General features: G+C 39.0%; 1 protein-coding gene across 5 annotated transcripts; it reads left to right on the top strand.

Moving 5' to 3' along the window:
• Window positions 1–915: 915 nt before the first annotated feature.
• Window positions 916–27,416, top strand: trim36 (tripartite motif containing 36). 5 transcript variants are annotated; one of them, XM_042000428.1, is made up of 14 exons: window positions 916–1,289; window positions 5,680–5,914; window positions 8,931–8,996; window positions 11,704–12,047; window positions 12,757–12,903; window positions 14,130–14,225; window positions 15,095–15,232; window positions 15,409–15,524; window positions 16,389–16,510; window positions 20,049–20,166; window positions 20,288–20,493; window positions 22,435–22,618; window positions 22,820–22,933; window positions 24,319–27,416. In XM_042000428.1, exons 1-14 carry the CDS (start codon window positions 1,227–1,229, stop codon window positions 24,686–24,688), a joined length of 2,319 nt encoding a protein of 772 aa, XP_041856362.1. In that variant the 5' UTR covers window positions 916–1,226; the 3' UTR covers window positions 24,689–27,416. The 5 variants fall into 5 exon arrangements, with proteins under 5 accessions (XP_041856362.1, XP_041856365.1, XP_041856364.1 ...); XM_042000429.1 differs by lacking the exon at window positions 916–1,289 and adding an exon at window positions 4,590–4,766; XM_042000431.1 differs by lacking the exon at window positions 8,931–8,996.
• The last annotated feature ends 142 nt before the right edge of the window (window positions 27,417–27,558 follow it).

The raw sequence follows: 27,558 nt of genomic DNA, 5'->3' as shown, positions 1-27,558 counted from the left end.
TTTGCCATCAAAGGCCTCAAAAATGAATGACCTGGCCGCTTTCTCACCGAATGAGGACTTATGAGTCTTTTCCAATGCTGAAATGAACACTGACAGAAGGCAGCACTTCTTGGAGAGTGTCACTGTTTCATCAAAAACACAGATCATGCTTCTAACGGCATTGAAAACATTTTTAATTGCAACACATTTTATGTAGTTTCCTGCACCTCATCAGAATGAGAATAAACAAGCCTAATAATTGTTGCTCGATAACTGATTTCCCTGAAAGAGACAAAAGGCAATTTTGCTCAAACTTCCTCAATCTGTTTGTTTTTTTTAATGTTGCATGGGAGAAAATGCTGCTCATCATTCTGGGAAGCCACGTTGATCCAGTGATGCCAGTCAGTGATAATTTTAGTGTCTGTGAGCATTTGGAGACCGAGTTATTAATTTTGTCATGCTCCGTTTGCTCTGAACGGGCAGTCTGCCCGTTTGTACCCCTCCACATGCTCCACAGGGTGGACGGAATATGTCTGTGTGAAGCCATGAGGCCATCTGCTGACGCGGAACAAGTGGCATAGCCAGGAAAATTATAAACACGAATTTAATCCAGCTGCACATTTCGTCATTTAGTCATGAAACTGCGTGAATGGGTCACATGCATGCTTTTATATTTAGGTTATGAGTAGAAATCGGTACAAACGAGCTTGTAAAAACCTAACTTGACTTGGTGGCATCAACTGCTTTATGACCCCCCTCCCGCTTGTTAATCTTAAGAATAGGATTGTGTTATTTATAGTGGCTGATACATGAAACAGGAAAATTCACTTCGGGTTGATAGATGGCAGATCGGGTGGATACAAAGAGCTCTGTGAGTCGAGACGTCGCCGCTGATGGGTGATGCAGGAGGAGAAGGAGGGAGGTGGTACAGTAACGAGGGCGGGGTTTTCCCTCCAAGAACACCCTAACTAAAAAAAAAAAAAAAAAAAAAAAAAACGACGCACGTACTGTAGATTCTCTTGACCAACACAGCGTGTCACACTGATAGGGGGGGGGAGAGAGAGAGGATGGTGATGGGGATGTTGTCTAGGGAGCAGCTCCTCTCTTGATACCATCTCACCTCCGCTGTGAAGCTGTCGAGCCTCCTCCTTTGAGCGGCAGATGTTTTATGCCTTTCCCCCCTCATTTTAACAATCCCGTGCACCTTGACCGGCATATTTACTGTGCATCTATCACCATCTGTAGCCATGTCGGACTCAGAGGACATGACGGAGTTCGCCAGCATCGTGGAGCGGATCGAGCGGGGAGAGGTGAGTCTCATCCGGATGATTTAAGGTCCTTCTGACAGGAGCGATCTGCCTGTCAGCACGCACGGACGGCAGGACTGTCAGTGCACAGAGTGGGATGCTCACAGATATTCTATTCTATTCTATTCTATTGTATTCTATTCTATTCTATTCTATTCTATTCTATTCTATTCTGAGTTATTAATAGGATATATTTTCGCTCTATATTAGCCGAGTCAGTACTGTTAGAGCTCCATTATTTCTGTATGCATCTCTTTTCTGTCTTCTGATTATATTCCCATTACTCTAAAATTGTGAGTTAGGTCCTACAATCACAAATAAATAGATATGCCTAGACATTTCTTTCTCTCCATATATTAAAGCTTTGCAGCTTATATAGGCCTACTGTAAGAACACCCCCCCCCCCTTTTTTTTTGGATAATGATAAAAATAACATACTAGGTTTAATTGGGTGTGTTAGTAATTAATGCTGCAGGGAGATGACAGACTTCTGTAAAATGTAGGCCACTTGGAAGCAGCTGTGGTGAGACCAGGCAGTGGGTTACTGAGGTGTCTATAGTGGGAGATGTCTCTTCACCCATTTTAGAGTAACAGAATGTGTTAATTTGCTTATCTACTGCTTACACAGTCACTGGCATTTGTTCATGCATGTATGAAGCTGCATTTGATGAAAACATTTTTAAGAGCTGACTAGCAGTTTATAATTGAGTTAGCTTACTGCAGTCAGTGCTGAGATCGGTCTAGTTTGCTTCCAGAGGTGCATTCTGCATGTGTCTGCATGTAACATAATCATAAATAATAGTATCTATGGCAAATATAAAACTGTAAGACAGAGCCAAGTTAGAAATGTATGACTGTGTAAAATGCTCCAGGTTTTCTTCTATATTTGTACAAATTAAGAATGAAATAATTTAACGTCTATCTTTAAGAGAGTTGGAAAAGGGTGAGGCCAGTCCTAGAAAGGACAGCTTGGACAGGTCAACAGTTTTTTTTTGCAGGGTTGATGTCTGTCAGTCAATGTGGCCTGCATATCTGCAGCACCCACACAGGGAGGCCACACATTATCTGCACAACCTGTCTGAACTCTGAAAAATAAATGACTGAAATAAATTCTAAAGACGTCTACAGCCAGTGCCATTTGTGCTGTTGCACGACATGTCAGTGTAACTCTAATACTACCAAAACCTCCCACAAGTTTTTAAAATGTTTTGTTTTCTGAGCAAGTGATTGCATGAACTGCAACATAAAATTATTCAGTGCAATGAGAAAAATCAGATATTAAATCCCCTGAAATAAAAGGAGGGACATACAGAGTATAGAATGTATGAAAAGACTCTGATGCTAATGGAAACATTATGTCTGAGTTTAATGGCCTGCACATCTTAAGTGTCAGATAAGATTTCTGAAAGCTGGGGATGCTATTTTGTACAAATGCTAACAGATGCAAACTCTAAATAAAGAAAACAATATCTGCAATTTCATCAGTTGGTTAAGTGTTAAAATATCATAAAATGGTAAAAATCTAATAAAATCACATCAGCTGTTTTGTAACATGATACTTATACTCATTTTCATTTTGTACCACCTTCAGTTAATAAGTTCAGTTGTCTGAACTTATTGTGCATTAATAACTTTTGTTTACTTTTTTCTGTTACTCCTCTATGACCTGCCTGAACTAACCACATTCACATAAAGCTCAGCTGCATTCTTATGTTATTGATTTTCTTTAATACTTATTAGATCTTTGCACAAAATTGCAGCAACAATATAGTTACAGCATGAACAGAATATGTGATAAAATTCAGCATGCAAATCAAAAGATATATGTGTCAAAATACAATAAAACCTTGCTTCAGTGTTTGCCAGAATGACTGGTTTTGTTGAAATGTAAGAACAGATTTCAGCTTATTTTCAGAGATAAATGCAAACAAAGCAGCCTTGTTTTCAACTAATTTAAACAGGATGAGACCAAATAAGTTTTTATAGTGAAATTAAAAATGCTAAAACAAAATAGAGCAGTTATGGCACTAAATTTCGGATGTACAATCATTGGCGCTGCTGGCGGGATTAATTTGTTGTAGCCATAAAGAAGCTTCTTGCACCTGCTCAAAGTTGTCTGTCACTCCTCCATTACTTTTTATTCAAGCTCTTGTAGGTTAGTATGTAATGGCACATTTCAACAGTCTCTAGTTTTCAGTGGGATTTAAGCCTGAACTCATTGTTGGCTATTTAAAAACAATAGTTTCCTTTGTAATCAGTGATAACCAGTGTTTGCTGCTGGTTTATTTTCTTTTCGATAGTCTACGTTTAATACCCACATTTAGTACCAAACACAAACAGTCACACTGGATGGTAGAAACTCTACTACTTACATTTAGTGGAGGTGTTCTTTTCTGTATGGGCTTCATTTTCATGCCAAAATTTAAACTAATATTTTCACAAAGAGATGAAAGATTTAGCAAACTTTTCAGCTTTGTGCCTCTTAAATCAAAGATGGCGTCGTCTTTGGTCATGAAGCATTCTTGGTTAAGTGTGGGACGTTTAATTAAGGCTAAAAGCACCACTCCAGAACGCCCCAGGCCACTTTAAACCTCTTTAGATGTCCAGCAGCATTCTTCATAGGGTGGTTGTCAAGAAGCCATTTTAAGGGAGAAAAGAGGGGGAAATGGTGATGTGTGGCAAATGACACAAAAATTGGACTGGAAAATCAGAGGTAGCAACTCTTATGGAGAGATGAATTGTTGAAGCAATGTGAGGACGGACAATGGAACAAAAAGCAGCAGCATCCAAAAAGGTTAAAAAAGCTCAGAGAACAGTTACTAAAGACTAATTAAAACATTTATAAGAAAGCTTATGTTTGGTTGTGTCGAAGAATAAAGATAGTCATTATTTAGTATGACTATCAACCTCCAAAGTGTTTTCTTTTTTTTATTTTATTTTAATACTGCATTTCTATTTATGCTAGCAAGTGTTTTAAAAAATAGCCACTCATCTTTACTGATTTTCTGTCAACATATAAGGAAAGTAGGAGTGACTCAAGACAAGAGGCTCAGCATATTTTTCAGTTGTATGAATTTGTGCTTGATAAAAGCAAATAAAAAAGTTAAAGCATAAAGGAAGACTTCAATAAAGTTTACGTAGAGCCCATGAAGGCAGCAACAGCCCTCTGGAGGTCCATCCCCCTCCCTCCTGTCTGTCTCCCCCTCCCTCCTGTCTGTCTCTCTCCGGCTTCGTGTACTGCAGCGACAGAGTGGCTGCTGATTCACCCCGGACGGCCGCGCGCCGCAGCCTCCCCCTCCGCTGCGTCACTATTTAAATTCACGCTGCCGTCGTTCTGTGTATCTTCTGCTCGCGTCCGAGAAGTTTGATTCTCAAACCCCGGACACGGAATTTGTGTTTTTATTTAGCTCTCACACACCCAGGCTGCATTTTTTCTCCCTCATCATGACTGCAGAGATGCGGCGTAACAGCATACTCGCGGTAAGTGTGAGGAAAGTGGAGTTATGAAGATGATGGGACGTGTTTTCGATTCGTCTGTGGCTCCGCTGTGCAACATGGAAAAGGAGCGGGCATTGTGAAAACTTTCCCATTCATTCCTGATTCGAGTTCTCGTTGAATTTTTCTGGAAGACTTAACCCCAGAGTTGATCTTGGACAGCATAGTTAGCTGTATTTAATTTAAACTTCCTTTATCTTTCTGGGTATTGTCTTTTTAACACGTGCGGTGGCATTGAAATGAGTTCAAGCTGCAGGAGTAGGATCGATTGTACTGGAGACGTTTTTTTTTTTTTTAATCACGCCACCTGAAGTAATTGAGCAATCAGTTGCTTCTTGTGGTGAGACATGATCACCAGTTCTTAGAAATGTTTTCTCACGTTATTTTATTTATTTTTTTACTTGAAATATTTGAATCGTGCATCTTTTTTTCTATATATAGCCAGGGTTAATCCTGTCTTATGTAATGCAGTGGGAAACATGCTAAGGACACGATGGATGAGTATTTCTGTGACTTTAATAGTGTTGTTTTTATTCCATGTGAAATTAAATGCATGCTTATGTACAATGAAGACATTTCCCTCAATACCTCTATAAAAGCTGTTTTTCCCACACCAGTGACACAGCAGAAATTTTGCACATGCTCCATTTTATAGCTGCGTTTTATTTTATTGCCATAGGAATAAAACAAAACTGTATCCTTGATTTCAGCCTCCTTCAGACTTATCTGATGCTATTTCAGCCTCTCTGCACATTGTGTGTGTCTCTTGTGAAAGAATGATGGCAGTGGCGTTTGTTGGTTCCCCATCAAAGAAGTCCTGAATGAAGGGGGGGTGGGGGAGCACAATTGAACATAGTTCATAATGGGAGTGTTTTAGTAATCATGTCTCCATCATCAGGTCCCGATCAAGAACATTGAGAGGGAGCTGATCTGCCCCATCTGCAAGGAGCTCTTCACTCACCCGCTGATCCTGCCCTGTCAGCACAGCGTCTGCCACAAGTGTGTCAGAGAGCTGCTCATGCTCAACCATGAGGACTCCTTTGATGCTGGTTCTGAGTGCTCCTTGCCGGGCAGCCCCAGGTCCAGGGTGCCTTCCCCCTCCACGGAGAGACTAGACAGGCTTGTGAGATCAGGTGGGTCTCGGGGTAAGGAACCAAAGATATTTATTTTCTCTGTAGATGGAATAAATATGTTCTTTACATGAAGGATTGTGTTATGAGAAGATTAGTGCAGGAAAGTGGATCTCGCATTTCTCCAGCATTAAAAGCATGAGTGTGTGTGTGTGTGTGTGTGGCATTAGGAACTTGTTTTGAGATATTGTGGGCCAGCCTGATTTATGAGTTATGTGAGCTGATGGAAGCTAATAGTTAGGCCACAGACAATGCTATTATCAAATGCATGCTTGGCCACTTTAAAATGCTTTCAAGATGCTTTTTGTATCTTAAGTTCAACTTCCTGTTACCTTCCTTGTAATGCCCACTTCAGGTTTTAGTTCTGCAGTAATCTCAGGACCAGCATTTAACAGGTTTGAAATGTCAGATACATTTATCCCTGCAGAAATTGACAAAATGTTTAATAAGTTTTATGGGAAAATAGGAAGGATATAACTGGTTCTTTACACAAAATGTGACTGAAGAGAATTAAATGAACCAGTAAACAAATCTTAAGTAGATGCAAATGAATAGTTTAGCATGAATAGGCTTAAAAGAGAGTAAGCTTGGCAAAAAATGGGCCAAGTATTGTGTATATGTGGGTTTAATGTGGCTCACACTGCCCCTCCTCCTTTTGTTGTCCTAGATAAACTTGAACAAGCATGAGTATAACTTTAATATTTTTAACCACCCAGCCATTACACTCTGTCAGCACTTCTTCTGATCCTCAAACAAATGGCAACTGAACGTGACAAGGTGTAGTTTTCTCAACAAAAAGAAGAGGAGGGAAGAAAATCCTGACAGGATCTCTCAAGCCCTAATTGTCTTTACTGTCTGCTTTTTATGGCCTTGGGGTACTGAATGTCTCCTTTAATCACACAATGGTTCATGCATTCATTTTAAAATGTTTTAGAAACAGGGACATGACTATCATTTTCACTCCAATTTTAATCCTGTTTACAGCATTGCTATCATCTGTAAAGCTCCCTAAAGGGGGGGGAGATAGCAGGAAACTAGATTAACCCATCACAAAGTTGTTGAAGTTTTCAGCTCAACGCACGGTCCTGCTGCAGCCAGGCTTGGACAGGTCAATGTCCAAGCCTTGAAAACAGTGTGGTGGGACACAAGGCTGCCTTTCTGCCTCCTGAGAGCTCTGGGCTGCAGGCCATGTCCATAGAGGTGTCTCATTTACACTCTCAACCATGCTTCTGATCACAGCTGTCTGTCTGACTTCAACACATTTTAATAATCTTAAACGGAGAGATTTCCAGGTTTACTTTTGTCCCAGAATGCATGGATACATTGATTCTGGATAAGACTTAAAAATTGAGAAATTCTGTTTTTAAGCGACTGCAGTTCATAAGTTTATTTAAGTGTGAGTCTCTGCTACTGCACATGTTGGAACAAACTGGAAAAGCTCAGTGGCATGTGATGGTAAAATGGGAGCCACTAAAACACCATCAAATGTTCAGGATTTTGAATGATTTCTGGATTTGATGCTGAAAACTGTCGGACTGTGATCCATTGACTTAATATCATGGTCAGTAAAAAAAAAAAAAAAAAAAAAAAAAAAACAAACAAAAAAATTTAATACTTTTTATAATAAAAAAAATATTAAGTTGGTCTTTTTTTTTGGCTCATTCATTGTTTCTGCACATCAGAATCAAGTGCAATAACAATGAATTGGGGCTGTTTGGTATAAACACTTTTTTTATTTGTTGGCTGAACAAGTGTATACAAAACTTTTAATGCTTGGATTTTTTTTTCTCTGTAGTATGGACTTGGCACAACAAATGAGTTCTTTGTGTCGAAGCACTGTCTTCTTCATATCTTGGTTAGAATTGGTATTACTTGGTATTCAACTAAGATGCCAGATCGTCTCAGAACAACATTGACAAGCTACACTAGAAGGTCAGAGTAACAAAAACAAGCAAAAAAGAAAAAAAAAATCCCTAGAGTATAGTGAGGTGAACAGCTTTTTGTGAGCTATGCAGCCTTGGTTGAAAACCGCCGAGTCTGGGCTCAAACATCCAGCCTCATTCAGTGTGCTGCTTCAGCCTGAATGAGTTCATTCTTCGCTGACAGGACTGCATCTGTTGACGCAGGAAGTAATCAAATCCTTCTTTTGAGTAAACAATTTGCCACATCTTGCTGAAAGAAGGATTGTTGTCTCAGTGTAATTGCTATATCATCAGTTTTTTCTAATTAATGGAGCTTTAAGTCACTTAAAGTGCATTTAATGTCCAGTTTTAGTCAGCTTACGCTACTCAGAGATGTTTATAGAATTCTCTTGAGGATTAGTCGATAAGTGCATTCAATCTGCAGATTAGGAATCTCAAATTCTCTAAGAATTTTTAGGAAACTAAGTACATTCAACACAAGATCTCTCAAACAGAACAAACTTGTATTACTCTGACCGCCTCCACCACTGGGAGATCAGATCACCGGTAACCATAGCGATGCAGTCTGCCAGTAAGGGAATGAATGAGGGATTAGATGAAGGGAAAGAAAGGAAGACTTACGGCTATATTTATCAACTTGGACAAGCTTTGCTGTGCTGGGAAAGGAGGTGGCTTCTGAAACTTCATAAACATTTTTCAGCTACATTGTTTTTATTTATTCAATTTTAATTTTTTCTTGCCGAGGCTCAAGCAGCCTGATAAATGTTCAACAATTAACTTTTGTTAAATGCACTTTTAAAAGTGGATTCTAGCCAACTCATTCCTTTTTTAACAAAGTAAAGTTTAAACCGAGTAGTATACACAAAATATATATATAAAAAAATGCACAAATCAAGAGTTAATTGTACTTGAACTGTTCACACCATGTCTGCATATTTTAAATGCTCATTTCTTTAACTCACTTTTTCTTGCGTTTACTTTTAAGTTGGGTTTATTTTTCCAGTGTCATGATGTTAAAACTGAATTCTCACAAATTGTCATGTATTGTTTCATTGTTGCTGTTGGTCTCACCTCACCTCTTTGTTCATTGCTTGCAGCCACATTGCGAAGGTCGTTTGGAAGTCGAGGTAGACGTGGGCTCCGTGTTTTGAGTAGCTATAGTAGTGAGTACAGTGTTATATAGAACTCCTGTGAAACCCTAGTTTGGTTCTACCTTCTCTCTGCTTAGTCAACTTTAGCCCTTCCCACACAAGCATACAAACTCACCAAGCCAGTTTCAAACAAATGTATGTCTTAGAGGAATCTACTGAAGTTAATATCAAGGATTTAAGTTATTTGGATTAGCCTGATATTACTAATAGTTGAATATTTATTATGGTCTTAAATGTGTCCACTGAGTCTGTTTTCCTATTAAGGATGTAGAGTCCTGAATGGGATGCCAAAAAGGAAATTTAAAGGGTGGAAATTTTAAAGAGACAGGGGTGAGGATGTTTCCTGGGAGTTTAAAAATGGGACAGGAATGTGCTAAGCTTTGCATTCACTTTGTAAATGTCAGTGGCAAGTATAACAGTTTTATGGAGCTGCAGGTTTCTGTTGTTTCTAAGTGAAATGGGCACACAGAAATGAAAAAGCTTACAATATGTTTGGACTCGCCATGATTTGTAATAATTTTACAGACTGAAACACGTTTGCCCGGAGGTTACTCTTTATGCCTCACTCAACAATAATTAGAGTTTGGATAGTCGTTTTAAGAAACAGACATGTTTTAGCCTACTTGTAATTATTTTGGACAAGATGATTTAAGAAGGATCAAACGACCAGCCAAGTAAAACAAGACCATTAGCTAACTTTGTTGGCTGACTCGAGCAGTTACCTGACAAGCTCTACTGAGAGGATGTTTTTTTTAAAATATTTTTTATTAGAATTGTTTTTTTTTTTATTCTAAGGCTTTAATGAAATTTAAATTGGACATCATTGCTAGCATTTTAGTTTTGACATCATTTTCAGAGCCTCAACAACTTAGAACGTCATACGTTTTACTCTGCGTTAGCAAATATGTTTAGCTGTGTGTTGGGTGCAAAAATTTTAAAACATTTTTAGTTTTCATTATATATTTGGCTAATATAATCATATTCTCAACAGAATGATACTACGTCTGCTCAAGCATCACATTGAGCTTAATGATTTGTGCAGGGAAACGAAGATGGGTGGGGGGAGATGGAGTCCCTTTTAGCTCCACAGTGACTCGTCAGTTTCGGCTTTCCGCTCTGCCTCCATCTGCAGAGCCACAAATCAGCACAAACACACTCTGCTGCAGGCATTTCCTGTCGGCAGCTTGTTTGCTGACACCTGACCAGAGAACCTGAATCAGCTTGCGGAGTCCAAACATAATGTGCATGAATAAAGCGTTTGCTGTCTTTGCAGGATAGAAAAAGACTTTGATTTTACGTTTTGTTCTTTTTCACTTCTCCATCCATCTGATTTGTTCAAATGGGTGACTATTGCCTTCATACCCATTACCTGTCTCTTTTTCATCAAATTATTACACCACAAGGTTGAACCAACCATTGGTTAAATTAATTCAGTTTGAAAAGATAAGAGGCTTAGTAGTTTAGACAATTTCACACCATGTAGTGAACCATCGCTGCAGTTTAAGCCTCCAGCTGTGTTCACGACAAATTGCTCACACATAAGTTAATTTTGCTTTTCTGTCACTGCTTTCCCCTCAGCTTAAATTTTTTTCCCTCTTTTTATTTATTTATTTTATTTTTTTTGCACAAGTGCTATTTGTAGCCTGTGTATGTTGCTTACCTGAGGAGTGTTTGATTTAATTTTCAGGTCCTCGGAAACGGAGTGGAAATACTGGCTTGCAAACTGAGATAAATCCAGCACTCCTCTCTTCCCCTGTCCCCCAAAAACGTGAAGCAATACTTTTATTTTTCCATTTACTGACTATTTTGTTGGCTTTGAGTGTCTTACGGACCCTGCTTGTGTCTGACGTGACCTTGTGCAACGGTTTTTATTCCCCCACCTTGTGTTGGTGTGCTGCTGCCTTGTTATGATGCTGATGCATCAGTAACAAGATCTCTGTCTTGAGAAACATCAAGAGAAATGTTGTTTTTGTGTAAAGTGTTGCTCTGACCTTGACATTTCATGTTGCTTGACATTTTTTAATAACTTTTTTTGCTTGATTCCTGCACTAGGGCACATTTTAAGTTAAATTTGAGTTGTTTTTTTTTTTCTCATTTAAATTTTTCTCAATCACTTATTTAATGTTCACTTTTGTTCAGGTCATTGTTTACACTTAGAATAGTATTCACCCCTGTTTTTTTTATAAATGTTAAATGTCTTGGATTTCTTAAGACCGTGTGTCCTGTATTAGCTCCAAGGATGCTCTCTTCCATGACTGTCCTGTACCACTCCTCCGTACTGACCCAGTACACTTTGATGGTTTCTCCGCCTAGACTTTTTTTCCTCTGAATGACACTACTCCATGCATTGCCTGTTCTGGTGTTTGCCCCCTCCGATCATTGCCTTTATTGAGTAGTTGTCATCATGGAAATAAAGCACAAAGGGGAACATGCTGAGGCCCTATTTGTGTAGGCTGTTCAAAGGCATTTCTGCCTTTTAAGATCATACTTGGCAAATCAGTGCTGATGATGTAACTTGGCCCAGAATCTGAACACAAATAAGGGGTTGGTCATTTTCAAAGCCCATATTTGACTCTTTTAAAAGCTGTTCCCACTGAGTAATTTTTTAGGTTATTGCCCACATTTCCAAATAGGGCCTCAGACACGACTGAAAACTGGGTGGCCTAAGGCTGTGGACCCGTCTTGTAGATCACTCACTGTCTTTTTTCCTTTGGTCCAGGTTCCATCTCATCCCCGGGCTGGCGCAGAGGGTCTGTTACTCCCAGAGTCACCACCATCCCCTGCCCAGGCTGCCAGCATGACATTGACCTGGGCGAGCGCGGCATCAGTATGTTGTTCCGCAACTTCACCCTGGAGAGCATCGTCGAGCGCTACCGACAGGCTGCCCGCGCGGCCGTCGCAATCATGTGTAACATCTGTAAACCTCCGCAGCAGGAGGCTACAAAGAGCTGCATGGACTGCAAGGCTAGCTACTGTAACGAGTGCTTCAAGCTGCACCACCCCTGGGGCACACCCAAAGCCCAGCATGAGTATGTTGGTCCCACCACAAATTTTAGGCCCAAGGTAAGAAGCATCAATAATTCCATAGAGTCACTACTGTTTATGCTTGTTTGACAAAGCAATCAATTGGGGGGTTAAAGGGGTGGACTTGAACCTGGGTCTTCTGGGCCCAGGTCGCTCAGATTGGCAATGGAGGTGAACCACTGTGGCACCCTGAGCAAGGCCCTCCCAGGAGCTGAAACATGGCAACCTAGTTATTCTAGAGATGGATAATATTCTTTTCCCAAATGGGATTAAAGTATTATTATAATTTCTGGTCAGAAATAGTAGCTGTTCCTGAACTTAATAGCTTAAATATTGCAGTTGTTTGTGTCTTTTTAAGCCTTCCCCCATTTCCATGTTCATTACGCAGTACAGCGTAGGCATGTCTGATGGGGATTTTTGGCTTTTAAAAAATGCTGATTTAACTTCTATTTTAGGACTTATCAGGAAATGGTTCACAGAACTGTCTGCTGTCCTGGTCCTCTTCCTGTTTCATGTCAACTAGTTTTGAGTCCATGTTGTTAATCCAACATCCATTAATATGTGCTGTCAAACACCGCAGCTGAATGTGTGCACGCATTCTCTGCTCTAATTTTAACTCCTTGTTCTGTAGATAACGTAGTTTTATGTAACTGTGTAGTTGGCAGCTGTGTGGAGCACTTGTGTCAAAGACACATTTTTCTGTGGGGGGGCTTGATAATAAAGTAATGTTATCTGAAATGTCTCTCAGGTGCTCATGTGTCCAGAACATGAGATGGAGAAGGTTAACATGTACTGTGAGGTCTGCAAGCGACCGGTGTGTCATTTGTGCAAGCTGGGAGGGTCCCACGCCAACCATAAAGTGACATCTATGAGCAGTGCCTACAAGATCCTCAAGGTAATGCAGAGACTTCAAACCTTTTAAGGAAAGATAGGTTGGTCATGTGTCACCTGAATACACTGGAATTGGGTTTTTATCTGATGTAGTTGAGTGAATTAGAATTTAAAACAATACAGGTTTATGATAAGGCTTAATCTGAGTTGGCCCACAGTTTCCCTGTTAATGGGGGGCTGAAGTCATCATGGTCAAGCAACTGTGGAACTAGGGTTCATTCCTGTTGTTCATTTATACTGTTAAAATGTCTCTAATGTTTAATATCTGGACTTAGAATATTAGAAAAAATGTTTTAACTCAAAGCAGATTGTTAAAAGCTCAGTGATTTTATATTTAACCCAAACTTTTTATACATTTTATACTTTTTAAGAGCAAGTATTTTGTTAGGCTGTTCCACACACTGACTAGTTCCTGCATCTTTCTCCTGTTGTAATATTAATGCCTGACCTGCACTTGCACACCAGACTGTTATCAATCTCTTTTAGGAAACTTAAACCTAGACTGGCTAAAACTCGGCCATCAGATTTTTGCCAGTCACCAGACATGAGTTCAGCTTTATCTTGCACAGATTTGAAAAAAAAAAAAGGCTTTTGTTTAAAAACTGTTTGGTTACTATGACCACGTTGGAGAAAACACAAAATGCCTGTAATGAAAAGTAGTGAAAAGCAAATAATCTTGTTTTTTCAACCTCATCCAGCCAAAACCATGCGTAATGCTACTGAAGGTGGCTCAGCAAGTCGAGGCAAAGTCTGAAATTCAGTAGGCTTGTTTGTGTGGATCCAAACGATGTGGTGTTTTAATATTTAATGAGACCATTTGTTCGCTGTCATTATCTGAGCATTGTAACTTCAAATTGGAGGAATGTGTATCAGATGTCCTGATCAGTCCCGGAAAACTTTGTTGGCCAGGAAATGGTTTGAGTTTCAGTCACTTTGAATACTGGCTTGTAGAAGTTTTCATTAATCACCAGCTGCTTATAGCTGCAGTTGTGAAAATGGGGGATGAGAGAGAAATATTGATCTGATCCATATCATAAGATGGGATTTTATGCATGTGTGCACATATATAGATGCTACTTTATTTCTTGAAAATGACCCGGTTCTAGACTAACATTTATGACTGCAGCGTTCAGGGAAAGAACCCCTGGAGCATGTTGTCATGTTGGTGATGTGTATGTTTAAGGCCAAAAGACGGTGACTGTAAATGCTGCTGATCTCTTTGCTCCTCAGGAAAAGTTGGCCAAGAGTATCCATTACCTCATCAGCAAAGAGGACCAGGTCCGGACTCAGATTACTGAGCTTGAGGTTCTCATCAATCAGACTGAGGTGAGGCAGCTGACTCATGCTTCAACATCCTTTGGCAACTTCCTCCATTTCTGCTGTATATTGTTTTTGTTTTATTTATTTTTCTCCCTTATGAAGTTTTGAAGGTCTCTCTAAGAATGATACTGCTTACGCATTCCTTACCTTATGGAGAAATAAAGATTATTCAGTGCTAATATCACCTCTTAATCATCATGAGTCAGCATATTGGCTTGAGTATTTGAGCTGATTCCTGTACATGGCTCTATATATACCATGAATATTGGTATAGCTCTCTTAAAAGCAGTCTAGCAAAGAGACAGTCAAGCATTGTGTATAAATGAGGAAGGTCACTAAATGTATGCAAACAAGGAAACAGGATTTAGCTTCCCTCCCGTTTGTCTTTCAGTATCGAAGCATGTTCCTCTTTTTTTTTTTTTTTTTACTTAGATGTTGGACCTGAATAAAGAGTCATTGATATATCTAAGCTTAGTGTGAGAGCAGTATAAAGTTTAGGATGTGACCTCCTTTTTTTTTTTTTTTTTTTTTTTAAAAGAGTAAAACTGGTTTGATCAAGTCCAAATTTATTTATAGCACATTTCCAACAGCTCATGCTACCCAAAATGCTTTACAAACTAAAATAAACAAAATGCATGACTGAAATGCAAGAAACAATTAACTGCAGGACCCAGTAAAGGTATTGTAACTCTGTAACTTACACAGTTGCAGGTTCATTAATGATTTTTACCAGGAGTGAATTTTTAACCCACAGAATGGTTTAAGTATTAATAGAACTTATTGCAGCTGACATCTTTTTTTTTTTTTTTATGTAAATAAATGTATTTGCTCTGTAATTGATATTAAAACTGTCAACTGTAATTTTTTTTTTTAAGGAAAATGGGCAGCTGGCAGAGCGTCGAGCTAATGAGCACTTTGAGCGTCTGTTTGAGACTCTGCAAGAAAGGAGATCAGAGATGCTGAGGTCCATCGAACAGTCTCGTAACCGACGTCTGGATCAACTGAGAGGCCAGGTATAAAATACCAGACAGGTTTTTGTCTACTCATCATATTTTTTTTAGCTGTTTTTATCTTCAATAAGATTACATTTAGAGACCTGCTTGAGAAAAGATGAAAACAATTTGGAATGGTTGTTGTTTTATTAAATAAGAATCGTTCTCATTTCTGATGACTTTTCAATATTTCCCAGGTGGAGGAGTACCAGGGTATGCTGGAGAACAGCGGTCTGGTGGGCTACGCCCAGGAGGTTCTGAAAGAGACCGATCAGTCCTGCTTTGTACAAACTGCAAAGCAGCTGCATGTCAGGTACATGGCGAGGCAATTATTGACCAATCAGATATCACATTTCTGAGTCAGTACATTTATCAACAATGTGTTCATATTTTGGGTATTAAGTGTCTAAATGCAAGACTTCACTATATTATTCATTCAGTAAATTCTAAATGTCTTTGAGGTCTGCCTTTACTCAGCTTTAGCTGTATGCATTATATAGCTATAATCTGAAGATATTGCATAGTATTGAAATTAAATCATAAAAGCAACAAATGTAGAAAAATAAGACAGAATAAACCTTGTATTATAATTTTAAATGTGGCCAAAACTGGCTAATAATGGATTGAAGTTGCTTATTTGGTGTACCATTAGAGACACTAGAGTTTCCTTAGAGATGTCATAAGTTGGATGTGCTCTGTTCATTTTAGCGTTGAGCTCGTCAGTCTAATTGTGTTAGCGACTGGAGTGTGTCAGGAGCGCACAACTCCACGTGCTCTGAGGTTACCAAACTCATGGGCAGTTAAGAAGAGACTTGTGCCTCAGTGTCCAGTCAGTACAGTGCGTTTACTGAATCCTCTGCTTTAAGCCGACTAATTGATCTGCATTAACAGCTTTGGATAATCTGGGAAACTTTTCACTCGTGAGAATAATACTGTGGCATGCTCGGTTTTCACTTGTCAATGAAGATTTGGTTTTTAATAACTTGAAACCAAAAGACTGATTAAACCAAATGTGTTGTGGCCTGCTTGAGAGGACAAAGAAAAGTCTTTCAACTATTAATAGCTGTTCTTTTTAAGGTACTACTTATTGTGTGTGTGTGAACTTAGAAAATGTTCATACTTTTCAGAGTAAGAGGTTGTGTGTGTTAATTTTTATTTTTCTGTCATCTACTTTTAGGATCCAGAAAGCCACAGAGTCTCTGAGGACCTTCCACCCTTCAGCTGACCCCTGCTTCGATGAGTTTGTCCTGGACACGTCAAGAGAAGAAACTCTGCTTAAAGAGATGTGCTTCGGTGGAGGTGAAGCTGGTTTACTTCAGCTAGCTTTAGCTCCTTTTATGTTAGCAAAAATCAACATCTGAATTAAATTTTGACTAAAGTTTTAGAACTTAAGAAGCTACAGTAAAGGTGTTTTCTTGTGCTCATTGGTGGTTATAAAGCTGCAACTACATTATGATGGTGATGATATGGACACAAAAGGTCCATATCATCTCAAGCCCTTCTGCTTTTAGCAAATGTTGTTTTTAAAAACATGACTGACAGGCTAATCTGGTTGTCATCACATGCACTGCCTGGCGAATTGTGTTGTGCTAAGAGGTCGGAGATCATCCGTGGGCAACTAAATAGGATAAACTGACGAAGCCAAGGATACACTGGATACAGTAGCAGTGGCTCCATGAAGTTCTGTACTGGTCTGCTGAGTTTTCTGTTTGGTTCTGAGGCTATATGGAGGTTTCCCAGTGCAATCCTGAAGCCTTTGTAGACTGAACTCTTTGGAATGCTGTTTGAATGTTATTGCAGATAATCAGAACATGTCACAAGAAGATGCGTCTCCACGCAGCTCTGTTATGGTTTAAGTAATGATTTGCGAAATTTGGCTGCATCTGGCCAAAGCTCGTATCTGCTTGAGTTACTTCCTGCATCGGTGACTAGGAGACGAAGCAGTACTGGCACTACTTTGTTTCACATGGTGATGTGAGTTGTGTCAGTTCTTCCAATCCCAGTTGACAGCTGAGTAAGGTTTGACTGCTGAAAACTGATAGCAAGTCCAATTTATTTTATAGCAGAACTAGACAACATGGCTACTCAGAGCGCTTCTTATAGATAACATCAAATGTAATCAAAACCATACAGTCAAATTTCAGACAAAATGGATTAAAGAGTATTACATTATTAAGTCCTTCAGTTTAATTAAATTTAATCTTTTTAAAAGGAAACAGAAGCTCCATGGAAAATGGCCCAACACATGAGGTGGATTTAAAAACTAAAGGGAACTTTTTAAACTCTGCTCATCTTGAACAGGTTTTGCTCTCTGTTCCAAAAGTTGCCTGTAAGTTTCATAACGTGCCAGAATATATGAAATGCCTTTTATGCCTTATGAAGAAACTGTATTTTACAACTGATTCTTGAAGGATGAGACCTCTGAACTGGACAGAATGGCTCTTTTTATTGATCAGTGTCACTGAGTGCCATGCCTCCACACCAATAGACCAGTGTCTCCCAGCCCTGATCTAAACAACATCCGCCCTGCATGTTTTGTTTTGTCCCTGTTTCAACACACTTTGCTGAAAGTAATGGCTCATTTAAGGAACTCAATGACAACCTGATGAGGAGGCCCATTTGTTTTGAATCAGGTGTGTCGAAGCAGGTAAACATTCAAAACAGGGTGACCAAATCCAGACGTCTCGGTCAGGTGTGTTGGAGCTGGGACATTATGGAAAACCTGCAGGACACTGACTCAAGATGTCTGGATTTGGTGATCCCTGATCTAAAACGTGCAGGGCAGTGAGGATCAGGACGGAGAAATCTTGATGGATACAAGAACTGCTGTGGTTGTCCCAGTGACCACTGGTGACCAACAGAAAAGCATAACCTGAGTTTGTGGTTTGAGTTTTTATTCCTACACTTTGATTTTTAGATCAGACTTGAAGCACAGATCTGTGTGGTTGGCTCCATCCACTCTTAAATTTTTATGTGCTTGAGAATAGTCTGTGGTTATCAATAGAGCTGTGTGGAAAAATAGAATTACTTTAATCAATTTCTAATTTTATTAATCCAATATCCATGAAACTCGACAAATTTTTTGACAGCGACCCTACTCTTGTGACTTACCGATGTTGATAAAATCTTAACATGTATGCACAAACCTAACACTGAATGTTTTGGGGGGAAAACAGGAAGTGACATCACCACGCACATACGTACTCCCGAAGAATTCCGATAATGGACTGGTAAATTAGATAACAATGTTCCAATGTTGTACTTTGTCAGATTATTACAGTAATCCGATTACTTCCAGATATCTGATTTTGATGGCCGTGTATATGGACTCCGTGTTCTATAAAAAGTTATCTGAGAATGTCTTTATTATTCAAGAAAAACTTTTATTGCATAAATATCTGTAAATCAATACTGAATAGAATCTGATTTAATGGAAGGTTGTTAATCAAATCAATTCAGAAAATTGGTGATGCCCAGCCCTAGTTGTTATAAATATTCTTTTCATTTAAAATGTCGTCTCAACCAATCATTGCTGCATGCATGTGTGGGGAAAATGCTGTACGCAGCAGCTGGTTGGAAGTCAAATTGATGTCTTTAATCTATTTGGCCTGCAGAAGTTGTCTGCAGTGACACTGACTGAACTCGCAGGGAAAAGATGCAGTGAAAGCATTTTGTATGCTGCAGTAATTTAGTTAGTCCTGTCAGGTAATGCAGCAGTAAACAAACCAGAGCCTCTGGACGAGTACCTCTAAGTATAAAACTGTTGGAAGTGTTTTTTTTAAGGATTTGGAGCAAACGTGTGAACATACTATAGTGTCTTATTTTCCGATGTTGCCCTTTGAGTGCATCTTTAATCTGTACATTGGTTGTATTTGTGTATAAGATGCTATGCTGGCTTCTTAATGCCTACAGCTTGTCCATATTTTCTAGCTGCAGCTTCTTGTATTGGTTAACCTCATTTTTGTCCTCATGTTAACACTGCTACAGTTGTGAGATTTAACCCCATGCTTTGCTCTTCGAAGGGCTATGAAAGACTTTTTGTCAGCTCTAAATGCTCATTTGTGTTGAATCCCAAAGTGACATTTTCTCTAAATGTCAGCCGGATATCAGTCTTTTCTAACAGTTTCCACTTGGAGTCAAAGTATTTTAACTAGACAAACGTCCTAGTGTTTTTTTTTTTTTTTTGTTTTTTTTTTTTTAGGAGAGTGGTGACTGACGGAGAATTAAATCCACCCCCAAAAAACAAATGAATAATTAATCTGAGATCAGTGAGGATGGAATAGAAGTTGTAGCTAGATAGATAGAAAGCAGGTACCAGATGGTTGATGCTTCCCAGGGAATCCTTTTTTTCCATCAAGTGGAAAAATGAGAGTAAAACTGCTAACAAAGAGTAGAGGAAAGGTGAAGTGAAAGAGAAATGGTGGCAGGGCGATTTTACAAAGTGCATTTCCAGGCAGCAAGTCTGTAAAAACCTCTTAAGCTCCATTATGCAAGGTGGTCTCGTCCATGCTCTTGACTGGAAACTCCTGATCTTAACAAATCCAATCTTTGCCACGCTTGCGTTGCTTCATCTGCTAAACCCAAGTTAAAAGCTTAAGTGCAGTGTTTAGCATGATTAAGACATTAGTGATTTCACTGCAGCTGCCTTGTGTTCTTTGTTTTCACAACTGTGTCCTGATCCCCCACCCCAGCCTTATTAATATGATTAATGTTGTCCGTGGTTTTTTTTTTTTTTTTTTTTTTTCCCAATTTTTTTTTTTGTGCCCTGTCACATTGAGGTTTGACAAACTTTTCTGGTTTGCATGTAATAACCGATTGCTTTTATACTTCTCTGCAGTTCCAGACCCCCCTCTGATTGACTTGTCCCACAGCAGAGTCTATAATGAGGCATCAATCTGCTGGAGGCTGTCTGATGACCATCTGCCTACAGATCATCATGTGCTTGAGTATCGCAGGTGAGTTCAAACATTAAGATAAGAGTGGAGAACTAAGTAGGATGACAGGCAGGCTATTTTACGTGTGGGTTGAATAAATAAAAAGGTAGTATTAACCCCCCTGCCCCCCCTTGCTTTGCAGGCTCAGAGGCCCGAGCCAGTCCCCATCTCAGGAGGACGGTGAGGACAGTGGTATCTGGAGGGCTACAGACAGGGTGTATGGAGCAAACACTGTGGTGCATGACCTGGAGGCGGACAGCCTGTACTCTTTCAGAGTTCGAAGCTGCAGGAACTCCATGTTTAGCCCTTACAGTCCTGAGGTCACCTTCCACACACCACCTGCACCAGGTAAGTCCTCAAATATAAGTTGGTTTTAATCATACAGGTCCCTCGTATTGATATGATGGGTTTAATAATTTCCTTTTTTGAGTCTCTGCACTTGGATAGAAAAGGAAACAGAAGGTAAGGAAGCAGAATGAAGATGTTTGGAGATAAAATATAAACATCAGATAATTTCACTACATTCATTCAAACTGTTTTTTTTTGTGTGCTGATCTAATTGCATTAATTAACAGGCAAACCAGCCATTGGAAAAAATCCCATTATCGGGCCTCTTTTTGGCCAGAGCAGCAGCAGCTAAGGTCCCATTGTTTTTAGTTCTCCAAGCACAACTGTTTAGCATTTTTTTTTCTTTTCTTTTATTTTGAGGAAGATTATCAGATGAGAGATGCTTCTCTTTATTAAATTATTTCTCTTGGCATTTTCACAACGGGGGTAATGAAGCACAGGGCCATTTTTGGTTTATCACCATGGTTATGACTTGTGTGCTCCAAATGGCTTTAACCAGTTTAGCTTTTCTTTGTGTGGGAGTAGTACTCGGAGCCACAGCTTGGAAAAGACACCTGCAGTCTGAGAAAGGCAAGGGGGAATTGATTAAAAAAGGATCATCTTCCCCAACCATCTGCTGGACTTGAATTTAAATTGTACCACTAAGGGACTATATCACTGTTTGGTTTCCTGCTCAGCAAAGATTCCATTTCCTTTCCTTTTGGATTTAATTTTGCTCAAGTTAGATGTAAAGCAAGTGTAAAAGATTGGGATATACTGATAATGACAAAGGGGAAAAAGAAATCAATGGCAGGAGTCATCAAACTATATATGACATATTAAAGTGTCATATTTTTGTACTGCCATGTGTGTGTGTTTGTGAATGAGTGATTGGTTCATCAAGTGTGTGTCAGTATTTAGGTGGAATTTTAAGCTGGTATGAAATGCAGAGGACTACGCATGTACAGAGGTTTTGATAGCAATAACATTATTCTGCGTTTTCAAACAGCCACAGAGGAACAAAACATAAAACTACAATAAGATAAAGCTGGCATGATGTCTATATACCCCCAATTCATCCTCTGCATGTCTGGTGAACAATGATGGCCTGTTTAAAAAAAAAAAAATAAAATAATGCTCATCTTTGGCCTGATATGGGAAAACAAACATCACTCTACATGCATATGTTGCATCAGCTTTTAAAGGATGTGGCAATTGTCACTGGCTGTTGTTGTAGTTACCTATAACTTAATAGAAAAATGAGGTAACTTCCACAGAATGAATGCAATTAGTTTCACTTAGTGTGAAATGCAGACAGTGTTTCAACATAGCTTAACAGAAGCTTGCATGTGCCAAGACTGTTTTTTTTATCTATATCATATAAAGTATCCAAAGTAGCATGAGATGGTAGCAGAGACTACCATTATATCTTTGCTATTTACAGTAATATCTCATAAACTGCTGCATAGCTGTCTGTTCACCCTTTAGGTAGGTTTATACTATTATCATGCCCTACTTGTTATACAGAGTTCCCCAGACACATGCAAATGAACTGGTCTTCCCCACTGCACACTTCAGATTGGATTGGATGGGATGGTTGAGTGAACAGGCATAATCATGTCAGCTTGTGTGTGTCCTGGATTATGATAATCATGGCCTTTGGCCCCTGGACTATTTATAGCATGCATGTACTTACAAGCAGATGAGATGTATAAAACTATACATGAGAAACAAGGGCTGAACCTCTATTGACAAATAGGTCTTGTTAGGATTGTGTTTTGGCGCCCTCTTGTGGCAGCTTTTGCCCTCTTACACACCTTTTATTTTTATACTTTTTTTTTTTTTTGTATGACTGAAATTCAACTTTTTTTTTCTTCTTCCTTTTCATTCTTTTTTTGTTTTATTTGCTCTTGCATGTCTCTCAGTCGTCTTATCCATTCTCTCTCTACTCTTCACATGCAGCTTTTGGCTTCCTGCTCAGTGACAAGTGTGGATTCAGTACTGAACGTCTGGTTTTAAATAAGCGACGAGATGCTGTGGAGAGTGTGGCAGGCATGGCCTTCCTTCTTGCAGCTGAACGTGTGCAGACAGGCAGCTACATCAGCCTAGATTACATAATCGGTGACACCGGCATCTCTCAGGGAAGGTATGCAAAGAAGTTATTTAAGCAGCATTTTGTTTTTCCAGTGTAAATTCTAGTAAAATTATTAATGTATGACATTTTAACTTTTTACTGTCAGTTTAAATTTGTTTAAATTTAGAGAACTTTCAGCCACGGTGGTATCTTAGGAGAAATCAGAAAATCTGTATCAATAACAGTCAAAAATGTAATGTCTTTCCTTTGCAGACATTATTGGGCCTTTAAAGTGGAACCATACTCCTACATGGTTAAAGTTGGAGTGGCTTCTGACACCAAGCTGCTTGAATGGTTTCACAATCCTAGAGATACAAGCAGCCCAAGGTAACCTGCAACACTTAGTTTCTTAAAATGGGTTCATAATCGATCAAACAAGGTTGGAATTATTTTATCTTTAGAACAGACACAAGCAGTCTCAGTACAGTGCTAAGTGTGTGAGTCATACTTAATCCTGTGATGTAAGAAAACCAGTATAAACTCATAAAGAGCTTATTCACACACAAAGCATGCCTGTCTCACTGATCACTTCATGGAAAAGCATGTAAAGGAGCACATTATTTACACAAATAAAACTGAATTCTGTGGTAACTACATAAGGCGATAAGCAGCATTCAGCCAGTAATTAGAGAGCTGAATGTTTTTGTTTCTTTCACCTCCACTTGAAAGATATTGCCTGGAAAACTGTGTATGAGTGGAATAATTAAGTAGGAGCAATGTCTGTCTGGCTCACAGTGCTTTGTAAAATCTGAGAATTAAAGATTTTTTTTTTTAGGTTTCTTTTAGATTTATGTGACATCAGACAAGATACCAGATGTCTCTCTATCATGAAATTGATGGCCCTTTTGATCAATACAATTTTCAAGTTTCAACCAGTAATTGAAAAAAGAATCGGCAAATTGAGTGATTAAATTTATCAATTAGAGCGTGCAGACCTCTGCCAAAATCTCATGAAAATTTTATGAAATTAGTCCTCAACTTCTTGTGTTATGTTGTAGACAGATGCTGCTAAAAATGTGAAAGAAATGAACAGAAGCAGAATTTGCTTTGGCTATATTCCAACAAATGAATGAGGAAGACTCAGATGGAGGAGAAATGATTCTCCTCTTACTACAATAGGACAGTAGACATCCTTGACAAGATGCTGAGGCAGCATTCATCTGGAGCTGCACCTAGATGATGGCCTGTTTTTATAAAATTTTAGATGTTAAGAGCTACAGATGCCAGAATGATCTGGCGTGTGTTCAGTATTAAGCTGTAGATGTGTAATACGATAATCATTATCGGTATATGTGCAGCACTCTGTTTGCTTACTTTAGCATTTTTTTTTATTCCCCTTCAAACAATTGATTGTTGGGGGGGGGGTGTTGAATGGCCTGTGTATATGACACATTTATCATTTTTATGCTGCACCGTCAGGGTGTCAAAATGACCCCGTCTGGTGGGTCTAGGGGGTACTGGGATTCTAGTGTTTTGAAGAAAAATCCTGGATCTAGGTGGTAATCCGAATCACCCCCAAAATCTAACCAGGTGTCCCATATTCCAGTTTGGAGACATCCTGCAAATTTCTGAAAAATCCGTCCATTAATTTTTGAGTTATGTTACCGACGTACGCCGGGTAATAACTGGAACACTGCTTCACATTTACATGCTAGTTTCACTTCATGTTGCTGATGTGATCATTATATTTTGCCCCCCCCCCCTTTTACCAGGTATGACCATGACAGTGGGCATGACAGCGGCAGCGAAGACGCATGTTATGAGATCTCCCAGCCCTTCACCCTCCTCACCCTGGGCATGGGCAAACTCTTCATCCCCAAGGCCTCTTCGTCTTCCTCTGTTTCCACAGCAAACGTTCCATCCGGGGACCCCGGCAATCGCATGCTTCCGATGCCACAGCGCTTGGGTGTATGCTTGGATTACGACGCATGCCGGGTGTACTTTTACGATGCCGACACCATGAGGTGCCTTTATGAGAGGCAGGTGGATTGTTCAGGAACGATGTATCCAGCTTTCGGCTTCATGGGCAGTGGAAAGGTTCAGCTGGAGGAGTTTGTCACTGCTAAAAGATTGACCTTCTGAGGAGAGTTAGATGTTGATGAGCTCGGACCTGAATTTGTTTAAAGTTCAGTACACTTTGTGAGGAACTGGCTTTGCTGACAGGGTGATGAAGTTCAATCTAAATCAGTTATTCTTTTTTTTGATGATCAGACGGGGCAGTTCTTGGGCCTTTTGGTCCAGAATGTGAGGCTAGGATATCGGACCTGTGTGTTGCTTGTCCACAGAGGTCTTCAGAGTTTGGTATAAATTTGAAAGGTCTTCTCAACATACCAAAGTCTCCATATTCGAACTGGTTTTAATTGCCAGCTGGAATCAGCTGTTGATAATGGAATTGGCTGCAGTCTGCAGTCACTTTAGATCTTTTAACATGGAACACCTTAGAGCTTACACTTCTGTTTTGCTAGGTTTATCGTTATAGATTATATTGTGTGTAAAATATTGTGTGGTCTTGTTGGCTATTTCCTCTCTGTCTTAACATAGCAGCACAGGTTAGATGTAATCGTAGTGGATGTGTTGCTACTCTTGACACTAGTGCCTCTGTGCCTTTTTTTTTCCCCTTTACTTTTAAGAAATAGATAAACAAGTTTGCTCTAGCAAGCAGAAATTGGTGTCACAGCACAAAGTGGATTTACTGTAGGTTTTGTTTGATCAGACACTGGCGCCAAATATTGACATTCACAATGACTTTTATATACCCATTTACTGTTAGCTTTATCACTGAAAACACTACTTTTTCTTCTTTCCACAGTTATGTTCAGCTGTTTTTGCACAATATAATGAATCGATGCACATGATAAATGTCACAATTTAACCACTACCTAGTTTGCATCTGCTTTTATATGTCGGCGCACAACATCCGGCACATTGTCATCTCACACTTGCATAAAAATCTCATCTTTTGCTTAAAAATGTGAATGCTGGATTAAAAAGTGTCTCACCTTTCTGTTGCACAGGGTAACTTTCAGATCAAACTTATTCAGGAAACAGCTGCAACATTATTAAAAGCCAAAAGTTTTTGGCTCCGGTGCTGACTTTAGTTAAACTTGCAGCTTTGTGGACTCTCCGACTTTTTTTTCTTTTTTTTTTTTTTTTTTTTCTTCTCTCTCTCTTTTTTTTAACAGTTCATTCAGGTACTTAGAAAAAGTGCTATCTCACAAATGGTACCCCTCCTCTTTCTTTTTTTTTTTTTTTTTTTTTTTTTTTTTATTTCTGTCAAAAGCACCATTTAATTGAACTGCACTCACATCAAGTGTAGCATGTTGGCATCTCACTGTTGAGGTTGGCTGTCAGACACCCAAACGGATGATCTGGTGTGACTGGATTAGCTGCACTATTGAGATCTAAAAGGGCACACTAGACCGTCTGCTGGGAAACCACGCTTGCTTTTGTATTGATGCATATTGTATATGTGCCTGCACATGGGTTTGTTTGTACATTTTATGTATATTTAGATTTCTGGAAGGTTATGGTAGTCAGTTAGTGTGTTTTCTCAGGTTTCTGGCCCTGATTTGGGCCCAATGCTACCTACCTCTATCAGTCAGGCCTGGAAAACCTTAACACTGTACCTTTCCTGACAGAAACTGTTTGGTTTGATTTTCAGTTTCCATTGTATTCTAGGCTTTTAAGTGGCAGACAATAAGCTGATCTCTTGTTTGATTTTAGATTACACTTATTAATCCAGAATTATTTAGTGTTATTTTCAGTGAAATAAAGTTCATAAATGTTTATGTAATCAGTTACTGTGTTTCTTGTGGATCACTAGTGATAGAAATGACGAATATTGTCGATAACGAATATTTCCCTGTTCAGCTGCCTTTTTGTTGAGGGGTTTATATCAATTGGAACCATTTTTCCTCCTACCTGTGGTGTTGGTTTGAATGCTTTAGTTTTAGGGTTTGAAACATTTTATTAGATTCACAAGTTATTTAACTGTATGAAACTGTTCTCCAGCTTCAATGTGAAACATTTTGGTTCTTGCGACATTGTGCTTCAGGTGTCCCACAAGTGTTTTCATCTATTTACACTCCAGTTCTCACAAACCTGAATCTTGTTACATAATGGACTTCCTTCAACTTCTATGCATTTAATTGGTACTTCAGTTGTATTCCCACACAGAATGTATTCTTATTCTTAGTCACAAAATAGTTTTTTTTTCTTCTTTTGGGGACACTACACACGTGTAGGTTATTATGGAAATGTAATGAAATGTATATAATGTGAAATGCATCTGACTAAACTATTATATTTCTTGTATCCAGCATATCAGTTATGAATTTGGTACTAAATAATATGCAGGCTGGCTCTCAATCTTCATACAAGCTAGCACTTTAAAAATCTGTAGCATGTCTGCAAATGTTTGGCTCTGCAGGTGTGTATACTACATGTGTGTTTGTGTGTGCAATATGATTAAAGGGGCTGTAGGTCCAAAGAGGACACACACCTTTTTGAAGACAGTTTGTACTGTTAGCAGTTTAAAGGCCTTTTTTTGTGTTTTCTTGATTTAGATTCAAATTTTAAAACTATAGTAAATGTTATTTCCCCACCGGTAATGATCAGATTTTTTTTCTGAAATCCAATCACAGTGCATTTGTTCATGTGTGTGTGTTCTGCTGAGGATTGTGTGTTGTGAAGCGATGGATTTGTGTGTGTATATTCTGTAAAGATGTGGAAATATTCTCAGTTTTTCTGGAAAGGCTACACTTTCTGCTTTGCTATATAGGGGTTTCAATAAATAAAACTTTTTAAATCAGTGGTCTGTATTGTTTGCATAGTAGATGGGGTCAACTATCTGATGAAATGGGTGTCATTAAGTATTGTGAAACAGCCTTTTGCAATAAAGATAAATGGCCATTTCACAAATTATTTTCCAAGATTCTCCCAACATCATTTGT

The sequence above is a fragment of the Melanotaenia boesemani genome, chromosome 11 (genome assembly GCF_017639745.1).
Source record: "Melanotaenia boesemani isolate fMelBoe1 chromosome 11, fMelBoe1.pri, whole genome shotgun sequence".
Lineage (NCBI taxonomy): Eukaryota > Metazoa > Chordata > Actinopteri > Atheriniformes > Melanotaeniidae > Melanotaenia > Melanotaenia boesemani.
This window is presented reverse-complemented; position numbering and strand designations above follow the sequence as displayed.